At 32.5% G+C, this 14,778-nt stretch overlaps 1 protein-coding gene across 1 annotated transcript in view; it reads left to right on the top strand.

Moving 5' to 3' along the window:
* Positions 1-14,778, top strand: part of LRP1B (LDL receptor related protein 1B) — a 1,825,680-nt gene that overhangs the window by 1,733,870 nt on the left and 77,032 nt on the right. Inside the window, exon 83 of the mRNA XM_072789062.1 lies at positions 4,282-4,446. Within this exon, the coding sequence (XP_072645163.1) occupies positions 4,282-4,446 (165 nt within the window). The remainder of the gene's footprint in view (positions 1-4,281; positions 4,447-14,778) is intronic.

Here is a 14,778-nt window from a genome sequence, read left to right as displayed (position 1 = left end):
TCATAGCAGGACTTTCTACCTGCAGTATTTTTCTTGGTTAGAATAAACTCTTTACATGAAAATTGTGTCCTTGCCCTTAGTTAGCATCTCTACCCCTGTATCATTTTCTCATTGCTCTCTACTGAGAGTTACATGCAATCCAAAGACTTCTACCTTTCTAAGACTCAAAGTGTGTTAAACTATCACAATGCCTTCATTTAATATATATTCTTTAAGCACTGGATATGCAAAGCTGAAGAGGTCACAAAGATGATATGATGAATGACTTAAACACCACTAGGTATTTGTGTGAATAGTGATACCTGGCACAGAAGAGACAGAGTTAAAACTATTAAAAGAATTCAGGGGCACCTGGGTGGCTCAGTGGTTGAGCATCTACCTTTGGCTCAGGTCGTGATCCCAGAGTCCTGGAATCCAGACCCACATCAGGCTCCCAACAGGGAGCCTGCTTCTCCCTTGCCTATGTCTCTGTCTCTGTCTCTCATGAATAAATAAATAAAATCTTTTTAAAAAATAAAAAAATAAAGGGATTCAGATAATCATCCAAATAGAGAATTGATTACAGGTTTCTATAGACTATGACTCTAGGATGAGGTCTGCAAAGACAGAGGGGATTCAGATTACGTGGGAATGAGGGATCAGAACATTGAGACAGAGGAGCTAAAAAGGCATGAAAGTAAAGCATGTAAAGAAAATAGGCAAGGGATCCCTGGGTGGCGCAGCGGTTTAGCGCCTGCATTTGGCCCAGGGCGCGATCCTGGAGACCGGGGATCGAATCCCACGTCGGGCTCCCGGTGCATAGAGCCTGCTTCTCCATCCGCCTATGTCTCTGCCTCTCTCTCTCTCTCTCTCTCTCTCTCTATCTGTGACTATCACAAATAAAAAAAAAATTAAAAAAAAGAAAAATAAATAAATAAAATCTTAAAAGAAAAAAAAAGTTAAAAAAAAAAAAAAGAAAATAGGCAGTCATTTATTTTAGTTAATCTGTAGCACGTGTGAAACACTGTTGTGGGTGACCAGGTCAGTAATTTCTTAACAGAAAGCTAATTGTGAATCATGATTGGTCTTTTGGATGAGTACTTTCATCCCAGTTCTCGAAAAGGGAGCTGTCACTGGCACTAGAATGCACCCTTATTCTCCTTATTGATTATCTTTCCAACCAAAGTAACTGTGATCTCAACTATGATGATCAAATAAGAGAATTAAATGGATATTTTCAAATGTTATTAGGCACATTTTTCACTCTCTCCTCTGACATGGTTATGTAGGTAAACTATGTGTGGCCATGTATTCTCCTTAACCTCTCAGAAATAGATCCTTTATAATAGCATTCTCCATGTTAGATGATGTGCCGCATTTTTACTAGTTCCACACACTCATAACCAGTGATTTCACAGCTCCCCCCACCCCTATGTACTGTGTCTACTTATACTATCGTTTGGCTGGGAGAGACGCATGAGAGAGATGGGGATTCTAACCAGAATTATTCTATTGATGCCGCCGCCAATGTGACTTTTACATTAACTCAGATGTTATCAGTGTTATTTTTATGGTCAGGTTGCCTACAGTTTTTGTTGTTTTTCCATTATAACTGGACATTAATATCTCTTCTACATAACTTTCCTTTTTTCTTCTTTGCTTAGGATAAATTATTTACCTAAAAACCCAGATTTATTTAGCTAATAATCCAAAAAAATACACAGGAAGATGTTGGCCTGGGGGAGATCTGAGGTAGAGCTCGATTAATTAATTAATTTGTTTGGCCCTGTCCTCCCCTAGTCTCAGCTTCTTTTGTGTAAAATTAGATTAACAATAAATATTACTATGACTTGTTAATAATAGCAAATAATCTGAAGGCTTATGAGCAAGGCATAATGTAAGTATATGTATATTATTGTATTTAATCCCCTCAAATCCCCTATGATAGTATTTTCATTGCTCCTATTTTTACAGATAAGAAAACTGAAGCATGGAGAGGCTCAACTGATTGTCTAACATTACATAATAATGGTGGCACCCCAAGGTGAACCCAGGCATTCTATACTCTTAACCATCATGTAGTACACCCCTATCACCAATGTCCAGAGTCACTGAAAAGACCAGAAATAACATATATAAACTGCCTACCACAATACTTTGGAAAAAGTAGACACACAGCCCTTGAAGATAAATCTATCCTTCAGTAGATAAGAAAATGAAACAAGTTTTTTGCTATATTTATTCATCAAACCTTATAGTTTTATGTTTGGAATGAGAAAGCATGTTTGTCTAAATGTACACATATCCAAGATCTAAAACTTTTTGAGCAATTTCAGTTTTACTATTTCAGATTTGAGTGAGAGGCACTATTACAGAAACTTCCCAAAAGTTCATTTTGTAATTTAGAAGAAAATCTTATATTTTAAATAATCAGAGTGTTAAAAAATATTCACATTGGCCTCTATGAATATGTACGTTGGCAGCAGACAGCTTGGACCACCTCAGCGAGGAATATAAATAAGTAGGTTTCAGAACTATTGATTGGTGTAGATAAATGCCAATTAATTTTTTCTTGACATTAACATTTGATGTAGCCAAGTTTTTCTGCTCTTTATAATTACTTGCCTTTATCTAGCTGCTATTGTTAAATGATGAGACACTGAATATTTTTAATCTTCGTGTAAGAAATTTGAAATTCAAATGCTACTCATTCTTGGAGAAGTATTCACCTGTTCTTTCCTATAGTTGATTATAATTGCTGGAGCTTGGCTTCTGGGGGTGATTTAGTTATTGACAAAAGCAGCCTTCTTTTTCATTATAGAACTCTTACAGTTAGGTTTTGAAACTCCACTCTATTTCATCAAGCTGTGTTCTATTTTAAAATTTCTCGAAACTCATGAGGCATATTGTAGAAATGCACATGTCCTAACATGTAGAGATTTTGAATAGCTGTGTAGTTTACATAGGACATTTACAGATGAAAATGAACTCCCCCACAATAATCTTAACTGCGATCATAATGCCTTAAATATTTATCTTCACTGTTTACATTCACAACTCCAATCAGGATACTTTATGCTGAATGATTTGGAAATGTTTGGGTGAATTTTAAACTAAGCAAGTGTATATTTCCACTTGAGATCTTTCTTGAGAATTTAATGTCTGTATTCAACTCAGCTTTGAAATGAGCAAGTTTTAGAGTTGTCTGGTACTGCTGATAAATAGTCTCTATTTATGGCAGTGGATATGATATTCGAGTCATTTTTTTTATTTGAAGTCACTAAGGCTCTTTAAGCTGCTTTTGTGATTATTGTAGTGATATATTAAAGTTTTTGCTATGTGTGGGCCAATGGATCTTGAATAAAGAATACAGGCTGTTTTGATTTTTCTCTATTTAACTATAAAAAAGGCATGGCTTTAATAGAAGGTATATTCTAGAACAGAATGCTTCTTACAATATTCTCAGCCTTTTGTGTTCCATTGGGCATCACGTCCTGCCCTAAGTAAAAGCAGTATTTCTAATGGAGTAAGTCCATGTCAATGCACATAACCTAAAAAATTATTCCAGACCAACTGAACTCATGATATTTTAAGGATAATTTTGCAACCTCAAGGAATGACCATCCTTTCTTACCCTCATCCAAAATGTATGAAGTAGACAGATTGTGCCAATCATTTTCCATAGGGAAATTTTACATATGGAAATGTTTCTAACAATCTTTTATCAATATCTTATACCAAACCTAAGTGACTTTTAGTTCTGAATTGTTTATACATAATTAATAAGGATGTATATCAAAGAATGTATTCTCTATACTGTAAGTTGCATTGTTATATATAATATATATACTATATGTGCACCATAAATTTATCCTACATATTTTAGTTCGGTTTAATATCAAACAGTTCTAAAAATAGGCCATGTTTACTTATATCTTAAAGAAAATGTATTGATTGGAAAATATTTTATTTTTAGGAAGTTTCAGTTGGTTCTGTTGTCTAATGTTTTAATAAACACAAGAAATGGTTAAAATTCTTTAAGCCTAAAGAAGAATAAAAATTAAGTCAGCATTTGTATTCACTATTCAAGACTACTTAAAATCAATATCCCTGGTTTCAGACAGCATTTAATAGTATTTTGTTTCTTCTACTTTTATATTGAGGTATTTATTTGGAGAATTTTATGAAAAAAAAATAAAATCCTGATATTTCATGTATATGTGAATTGTGCTTATTCTACCGAATGAATAGCATGCTAATTTGTGTGTTTCTTCTAATTTGGTTGTTTCTTCTTATAACCAGATGATTCCTGCAAATTGACTTGTGAAAATGGAGGAAGATGCATTTTAAATGAGAAGGGTGACTTGAGGTGTCACTGTTGGCCGAGTTACTCAGGAGACAGATGTGAAGTCAATCATTGTAGCAACTACTGCCAAAATGGAGGAACCTGTGCACCATCAGCTCTGGGTAAATACTTGAATTTGATCATATGTATATTCAAATAACTTACCTTTTTCTTTATATGTGAAAAATATAAAGAGGAAGAATAGATGCACAAATTAGATTTAATTATTAATGCAACATAATAGTATTTGTTCTATATTCTGTATATTGAAGTGCAAGTCACAAAATACAACAATAGCAATGATCATGATCACATGCTGAGTGTGTACAAGTGACAGGGCTCAGTGCTTACAGATATGCTGTGCTGGTTTAGAATGATTAAGTAAAACTACTTTTATAAGCCTCATATATTTGATGCCAAAATCTGTTCTTTTAAATATTTTTTACTTTTATTTTGATATTTCAAGGTAGAGATTTTTTTTGAAAATTTTTTCTAAATTCCAGTTAGTTAATATTCAGGTGTACGATATAGCGATTCATCCACTTCTATACAACACCCACTGCTCATCAGAAGTACACTCCTTAATCCCTTTCACCTATTTCACTCCTCCTTCCATCCACCTTCCCTCTGGTAACCATAGTTAAAAATATGTTTCTTGGTTTGTCTCTCTCTCTTTTCCCCCTTTGCTCATTGGTTTTGTTCTTAAATTCCATACATGAGTGAAATCATATGGTATTTGTCTTTCTCTGACTGAATTATTTCTCTTAGCGTTAGACTCTGGCTCCTTTCATGTTGTAGCAAATGCAAGATTTTGTTATTTTATGACTGAGTAATATTCCATTGCATATATATATACCACAGCTTCTTTGATTTGGGCTGTTTCCATTATTTGGCTATTATAGATAATGCTGCTGTAAACATCAGGGTGCATGTATCCCTTTAAATTAGTATTTTGTATACTTTAGGTAAATACCTATAGTGCAACTGCTGGATCATAGAATAGTTCTATTTTGAACTTTTTTAGGAACTTCCGTACAATTTTCTAGAGTGGCTGCACCCGTTTGCATTCCCACCAACAGTGTGAGAGGGTTCCCCTGTCTCCATTTCCTTGCCAATACCTGTTGTTTCTTGTGTTGTTGATTTTAGCCATTCTGATGGATATGAAGCTATATTGTAGTTTTGATTTGTATTTCCCTGATGATCAGTGATGTTGAGCATCTTTTCATGTGTCTGCTGGCCATCTGTATGTCTTCTTTGGAAAAATGTCTATTCATATATTCTGCACATTTTTAAAATTATTTTTTGAGTGTTGAGTCTTATAAGTTCTTTATATATTTTGGACACTAACCTTTTCTCAGATATGCCATTTGCAAATATCTTCTCCCTTTCTATAAGTTGCCTTTTGGTTTTGTTGATTGTTTCCTTCACTGTGCAGATGTGTTTTATTTTGATGAAGTCCCAACAGTTTATTTTTATTTTGTTCCACTTCTAAAATCATCTATCTAAAATCATAACTAGTTTATTGGCATTGCAATGTAGTGTATAATATGCTTTGAAAATATCAGGTCACTATATGTTAAGATACATTTGAAATTCTTATTAATTTGCACAATAGCTCTGTTTGCAAAAAGTATTTGCTAAAAACATATTTTTCTACTTAGTGCTATTATATTTAAGATATGTTCCCATAGGAAAAATTAACCCCAAAGCATAATAAAAAATAAATTGTGAATTCCAAAATTCAATGCAAAGGACACTATGCAACTATGAGAGTGAAATTTATGCACATTTAATTCTACTACAATAAATGCAAATTTAGTCAAATGGAAAATTAATCCATATGATCTTCACATCCCCTACACAGTTAATTTGTCTTACTGGGAGTTCTCACTGTTTTTATTGCTTATGCTATTCTTTGAAGTATTTAGCATAATGCTAGCTGAAAGAGCCACATGAAAAAGCATTTTCAATGGAGTTCAGAGGAACCAAACTGTTTCTGATTTGCATTCTAATAGTAAAAGCATTACTATTTCTTTAAATTTGATAATTTTATGTCTATAAATATTTTTGACTTCTGATTAATTGATAATTAAAGTATTCTAGCTGCTTAATGGAATTCTGAAAACATATTCAGCAAGTTGAAATAAAAAGGTACTAGGTCTTACTATATATTTTCATTCTGCCTATGAGAAGCTACTCCTTACAGTAGAATATATTCTATTGTGGGAGAAATTGTACTGCTGGGACCATGCAAATGAAAACTGATTGAATATGTGGCAAACTGATATGACCTGTAATTGTATTTTGGTGACACAGATACGTTTTCTTTTAGGAGAGAAAAAGCTTTTCTTACATAAATGACTTGTTTAAAGATTTTATTATTTGATTGTTAATTTTCTCTTTATGATAATAAAAATTATTGGATTACAACGAAATGGTTTTCTTCTATTTGCCTTTAGAAATATTTAAATGGAAAAGAGTTTGATACTCCAAACTACAAGTATCTATTCAACCTGAAATGGATCCACAAAGACAAATCTCTATAAAACACTGAATTTACTGTCCTATTAATGGATCCAGAACTCTATTGGATATAGCACAACTTTTAATATTTTGTTGAAGTCATTTGTTCAGATCTTGCTGTATTCTTAAAATCTATAGCATCTCAATTTTATTTTACTTTATTTTTTACTTTTTTAGCATATCAATTTTAACTATGCACCCAGGTAGATCTTGATTCACATAGATAACATGTTCATAAAAATTATATTTCAAATTAAAAATATAAATGAGTCTTTATATGAATTCAATTTGAGATATGGCCATGTAGTTTATTGTCTTACAGCATCTAATTAATAATAATAATATATCAAATTAAGTCATCTACAAAGCATTTTTTACTTTTAAAAATATGGTTTTATAAAAACATTGTTTGGCATTATAGACTGTAGAACCTCATTATCTCCACACAAATGTTAATTTGTTAAACAAATCCCAGCGGGCAATTCATGGATTTATTCGTTGTTGGTTTACTTACAGTTAAGCCTTTTGGCAAATTCCTATGTGGACACTATATGACTAGGGTTTGGGGCAGCTTTAATTAAAATTTATAAGTTTATGACAGTTGTATAGGACTATAATAATTGAACAAAGGAAATGTCACCAGTTAATTAAAAGCACACATCTGAGAGGCATAATTAAAATTTTGCATCTTAGACATGAGTATTTCCTCATTCCTTAAGTTTTTTTTTTTTTTTTTTTATTATAGAGAAAGCTAAAACTAAAATATGTGGACTCTATCCATACAGGAAAGTACCACAAAGTGAAATCGTTTGACATTGATTATATCGACAAGGGTTCATGTAGTTCATTTCTATGACTTGCTCTTAGGAGGATATTAAGATAAAGTTTGCCTTGGGCAAAATAATGGAAATGAGAGTAAAGTACTGAATTATTCAATCATTCTATTAGAGAAAATAGAGAAGAATTTAAGAATGTTTCTCATCATGAATATAATGAGGATATTTATATATATTTACAATTAATCTTCACTTTTATAAATATTTATTTTCTAAAATATATTGATGTTGTTTGGTATTTTCAATACTCTTGAGTTCTGTTATTTAGACTTTTAATTTTCATATCAAAATGAATCACGATTTTCTACACAGCTGATTTAGAGTAGTAAAGCAAGAGAGTTTATCAATTTGGGGCAATATACCCGAAAACTCCTACTCATAAAGTTTGAAATTACGCAGTGGGGAGGGCAACTTTTAATTTGGGGAATTTGAAAATGCACAAAAGCAGGACTGCCTAGACAAAGGAGTGACAGTGCAATTTTTTTTTTAGTAGATAATACATTTGTATTGATGCTTAAATAAATATGGAAAGAAGAAAGCAGAAGCTCTCACTGTGACTCCCCCTATTACCACATCTGTGGACTTTGGCAGTGAAAGATTTTGCTTTCAGAACTGAAACAGGAAGACAGTGGCCCCTCTTAAGGAAAGGAAAAAGAGAAAAAAAAATTATTCTCACTACTTCTCACTCCAACAGGAAGGGCCTTTAAAATAATAAGTAGATGCAGGACGCTTGGGTGGCTCAGTCAGTTAAGCATCTGCCTTCGGCTCAGGTCAACATCCCAGGGTCCTGGAATCAAGCCCAGCATGGGGTTCCCTGCTCAGTGGGGAGTCTGCTTCTCCCTCTCATGATCCCCCTGTTTGCATACTCTCTCTCTCTCTCTCTGTCAAATAAATAAAGTCCTTAAAAAAATAATAAGTAGATGGTAAGACTTTTCTTTCTCATTCATTCAGGCTCTTTCTATCAAGAACACTGCCCCCAAATATTAAGGTGGCATATATGGCTGCCATCAAATATGATTTTAAAAAAAGGCTACCCTAAAAATGTTTGCTAAAAAAGCAAGTTAAGCTAGGAACTTTTGGATACCCTCAAGACATCCTGAGATTAATGACAAAACATAAATACTGATGTCTCTTGAGTCACATCTGTACCTAGGACATAAAGTTTACAATCACCTAAATAATATCTTGATAAAGGGTGAACGTGCATTTAAACTGCCCATCTTTGTTTTTCTTCCACTTTTTTTTCTTCCACTTTTATCTAAATGAGAGCTGTTTTTAATTTAATTTAAGCTTGATGTCCTAGCTTCCTTAACATAAATATTGTTTATATTTAGAGAGTACTAAGAGCCCTGGATATTTGGTCCTACTTGCTTTTTAAGGATATAAGGAATATTATATTCAAAATGTAAAAGTAGGGGCAGCCCAGGTGGCTCAGGGGTTTAGCGCTGCCTTCAGCCCAGGGCCTGACCCTGGAGACCCGGGATAGAGTTCCACATTACGCTCCCTGCATGGAGCCTGCTTCTGCTTCTGCCTGTGTCTCTGCCTCTCTCTCTCTCTCTCTCTCTCTCCCTCTCTCTCTCTGTCTCACGAATAAATAAATATTTAAAAAAAAAAGAAAATGTAAAAGTAAAAACATAAAAAGGGCATATAGTTTTAACAAATAAGTGACATAGAAATACATACCCATAGCAAATCGAGTAGAAAAAAAAAAACAGAAAGCAAAATGATCAAAAGGCAGAAGACAAGTCTCACACACACATGTACACAAATATACAAAAGAAGGGAAAAAAGAGAAAGAAGGAGTTTGGAAAGGAAGAAGTGCAGGAGGAGCCCAGTCACACATAGATGAAACCAACATCCTTAAATCACTGTCAGAAGAAAATGTTCATGGTGCAAATCTTGAAGCAAGCAATTTTGAAGTACTCACCAAGAGGTTTAAAAAGTTTCCGTGTTCTTTAATTAAATAATGTCGTTTTTAGAAACATATTCCAAGTATTACATAATGATAAAACCCAAAATTAGAAGTAAAGATGTTCAATATAGTGTTTTTTAGAATATAAAACTGGAGAGAAAAACCTGAATCCAAATAGTTAATATGTAAAATACAGCGTATCTAAAAGATGAATGTTATATGATAAATAAAACCAGAATTGTAGAATATATGATAATATAGGAAAATATTCACATTGTATTTTATTTTATTTTTATTGAAGTATTGTTGATATACAATGTTACATTAGTTTCAGGTATAAAATTGAGTGATTTGACAACTCTGTAAGTTATGCTATGCTCATCACAAATATAGCTACCATCTGTCACCATACAACGCTATTACAGGTATCCTTGGCTAAATTCCCTATATGCTGATTCCTTTCATCCTTGTGGCCTATTGATTCCAAAATTGATAGTCTGTACCTCCCACTCCCCTTCACCCATTTTGCCCATCCCCCACTGACTCCCTTGTGGCAGCCACTAGTTCGTTCTGTGTATTTATGGGTTGGTTCTTTATTATTTGTTTTGTTTTTAAATCCCATATATACGTGGAATTATATGGAATTTGTCTTTCTCTATCTGATTTATTTCACTTAACACAATACCCTCTAGGTCCATCCATGTCATTACAATGACAAAATCTCATTCTTTCTTATGAATGAGTAATATCCCATTGCACATATATATCACTCCTTCTTTATTCATTTATCTATTGAAGGATACTTAAATAACTTCTGTATCTTGGCTATTGTAAATAATGCTGCATCAATAATCATCAGGGATATGCAAATCCAAACCACCATGAGATACCATCTTACACCAGTCAGAATGGCTAGTATCATAAAAACAGGAAATAACAAATGTTAACAAGGATGTGGAGAAAAGGAAACCCTCATACACTGTTGGCAGGAATGCAAATTGTTGCAACTGTGAAAAATGGAATTTTGAGGCTTCTCAAAAATTAAAAATGGAAACATCATAAGATCCAATAATTTACATTGTATTTTAAAGTTGAAAAGCACAAGAAATAGAACTATATAATATGAGCCTAATATGGAAAAAATGCATAAATAAAGCATCTGTATAAGGAAATAGGTCCTTCTTTTTATGTCTGTTTTTTCCAACTTCCACAATTAACATGCATTGCTGTTAGAATTAAAAATTAAGTAATGATAATTATTATTAGAAACTTAAATAATAATTATTATTGCCAGGATCATGGTAATTAACATATATTTAACTGCTTACTGAGTTCCAGGTGCTGTTCTCAATCCTTGCGCCTTCACAAAAAAACTATGAGTGGCTGAAAGTAAGATTTTTAATTCTGCTGTTGACTTTTTGAATCAGTTACTGATTCATCTGAACTACATGGTGAAAGTGGTACTGAACTATTAAGTCTTATGGCTTTCTAAGCTAATCTCAGAAGGTTTGAGTTGGCTTCCTTCCTTCCTCACAAAAAGGACAAAAATATTTCAGTCTCATTTTCAAAACTGGCTGAAAACGAACTTTCCAGAAGTATAAATAGATTGTGACCTATAATTTGAAACATGTCAGAATATATTAAGTAGTATCTGGGAGGGCGCTAGGTAAAATCCAGTTCCTCCTTTTCTTTTTCAGGCTTTGATGAATAGTTCTCTGTAATCTTTTTGATACTTAAGACAACTCGACAGCTACAGTCAACTTACTAAAATTGTGTATAAATGGGCATTCACTTTCTGTTCAGGAAAACATTATATAAAGTGGAAAAGTAGAATGTCAAATCTCTTTATCAAAAAGACTAGCAAAAAAAAAAAAAGACTGGCAATTTTTTTAAGCATTCAAAACTTTTATTACTTGAATCTAAGTCAGAAGTGAAGATGGATTTCAAAAAGCAGAGTGGTCTTGGGCATTAGGGGTCAAGAGATGGGCTTTCTGATTGCAATCTAGTATCTAACCAAATGAGGCTATGGTGACTTGTCTCTCAGCTTATTATTTTTCTCCTATATAAAATAACAAAAATGTGGTTTTTGTTCAAATAGTAAAGATATCATGAGTAAAGGGTATGTAACTTTTAGATAGTATTTTTGTGGAACATTAAATATAATCATTTATTAATGTGCTCTGCAGTTTAAATGTCAATGAAATTCTATTACCTAGACTCAATGTATTCATCAGACTATTTGAATTAAACAATGACTGTATATATTGAAAACTTGTTAGGTAGAAAACATTACAACCAGGAATAAAAATTTACAAGCACCAGACTTACTCAACAAGTAAGGGTTAAGATGCATCAGGGTTCACATTGACAAATGACTATGAATTCAATAAATTGCTTGAAAAGAGAACTGACTAATGATGCTCACTAGCAGGTATCTACTCCTCAGAAATAATAAACACTGTCACTGTCTCATAGGAAGTTCATATGTAATTACTTTTGCTAGCATTCCTTCATGGCAATCAACCACACATTTGCAAGCATTATGTTTAAATAGAAAAAAAAAAAGAGTAATGATTTATTTGTCCAATATTGAGCAGAGAAATAATTTTACCTACTTAGTCATATAATATTGATTAAATACACTGAAGAGTAGCATATTTATAATCATCTTAAAAACCGTTTATTAAATAAATCTAGCTTTTAAAAACAGACACCAGTAGTATATCAAGTCACTGAAAAATGCCAACAGATACACATTTATAATATTCAAATATGAATATAGGCTTTTGAGCATACTGATTGATTGATATTTATTCATATATTACTTGACCAAAAGATTTATTCATATATTACTTGACCAAAAGCTACACAGCAAATTTTACTCTAAAATTATTAGCAAGTAAATAGTGATTTCTATATGGAATATATATCCAGTAATTATAATATTTTGGAAATTTAACAACCTAATTTTGTTTATTATAGTGCCTACTACATTTTAAATGTTTAATAAATATTAAAAACTCTGTCAAATTCCTTAGACATATTACTTTATTTAATCCTTATCACTCTATTATGTCTAACATTGTGTTATTTTTCAGATGTGAGCTTGAGTGGCTAAGTAAGAACACTAAAATCCAAGAATCTAGGATATTCAAAAGTCAGTGCTCTAAGACATTACTTATTATCACTGAAAATCAGCAATAGTCTGTCCATATCAGAGAAATCACTGGCTATGACTATATAGCTAAAAGTAACATATAATCAAATAGGTCCATTTATCTAAAAACTATAATAATATCATATAAATTTAACGTTCATTTAACAAGGACTAATGATAATTTTTTATGCTATCCATGTAGTTACCTATCTATATAATAGAAAAGTTTCCATTTTTATTATATATTTTAAAACATTATTTGAACTGGTCTATATGGATAGGGTATGGGCATATTATTTTCAAAAGAATATGGAAAAACTGTGTATTGGGATTCCATATGCAGTTTTTTAATAAAAGCATATGACTCAGTTGTTTAAGTAATAACCTAGGTTAATAATCTGTTTAATAATAATACTAATAGTAATTATAATACCAATACGACTATTACTTTTTTTTTTAATACGACTACTACTACTACTAATACTACCAATTAAGTACATGCTATGTGGCAGACGTTGTATGATGTGTTTTACCAGCACATAGTAGGCATCACTAGCACCATTTTACAGAATGAGATGCAAAATGAGATCTAGTGAGGAAAGTTTTGCAAAGCCACACAATTAATAAATATCTAACAATATTTGATTCCCAGATCTAATGCCAAAAAACAAACAATTTTATTTGTGCCAAATTTATTTAGTTCTTGTTAAATATTCTTATGAACTATTTCAGAATTAATCATTTTTACTGAGACTAGTTTAGGTATGTAAGAGCCACGTAAGACCAGTGAAATTTCAAGAACTCTGTGAGAATCCAAGACATTTCCATTTTTCTCTCTCTCTCTCTTTTTTTAAGATTTTATTTATTTGAGAGAGAGAGTAAATGAATGAGAACACAAACCAGGGGAGGGGTAGAGAGAGAGAGAGGGAGGAGACTCCCCACTGAGCAGGAAGCCCAGTGCGAGACTTGATCCTTGGGGATCATGACCTGAGCCGAAAGCAGTCTCTTAACCTACTGAGCCAAGCAGGCACCCATTTCTGTTTTCCTTATGAGCAATACAATCTTTAGTTGTGTCAATGAATATTCCTTAATATCGACTATAGATGATTAGCACTTTTAATTATATTTTTGCCATATTTGACATTAGCTACTATTAGTTATCTAGTTAAATCTCAGTAGTTTATTATTTACTTACCTTGTTGCATGAAAATTTGCTGGCACATTTAGAAGATGTATGCAACAAGTTTCCATTTATCTACTAATGGACGCAGATATATTAATAATAAATTAATCAAGAAAATAAACTAAGCTCCATTTGTTGTACACAGCTAGTAAGGCACTTTGCTAACATATAGTGTCGAACTTGAGTATGGAGCAGACCCAGCACTGGGAGAAATCATTAGTCTACAGAAATCACATATGCTACCAGGACAATATTTATGAGAAGAATTTTCTCTCTTGTGGGTCATGGGGAAGTTGATGAGCCTAGGACAAAGAGAGAATGGTCTGTCAGTTATGAAGGACAATGAGTCCAGAGTCAGAAGACTGAGACTGTAGTATTCAGATAGAGAGATAATTTTTGGAGCCATCAAACTGTATTATATCACCAAAAAGAAGTTTAGAAGAATATATTTTAAGAGAAAGAAAAAAAGCATAAAAGCAATTGAAAAGGACAATCAGAAAAAGATACGGAAATCAGTAATGGTAATGTCTTAGAAACCGAGAGAGAATTTTCAAGAGGAGATGCGAAATAAAATGTGTGATAAAAAATAAGAAGTTTCGAGAATAAAATGTGTAAAATTATGGAGAACATCTGAGGAGGATGATTGAAAAGAAATCAGTGGATTTAGAGATTAAGAGATCAGAGATAAATATATAGTAAAGAAAACACACATTAACTTCTCCATCCCTAAACCTGTTTTACCACTAGGGAATCAGAAGTGCTTGATGTGAACAATACATACATATTGAGGGATCTGTCCTCTCTTCTGAAATAACAAAGAAGTAACAGATTAAGATACCTTTT

The sequence above is a fragment of the Canis lupus genome, chromosome 20, assembly GCF_048164855.1.
Source record: "Canis lupus baileyi chromosome 20, mCanLup2.hap1, whole genome shotgun sequence".
Lineage (NCBI taxonomy): Eukaryota > Metazoa > Chordata > Mammalia > Carnivora > Canidae > Canis > Canis lupus.
Note: the sequence above shows the minus strand (reverse complement) of the source record. Positions and strands in the feature narration are given on the sequence as shown.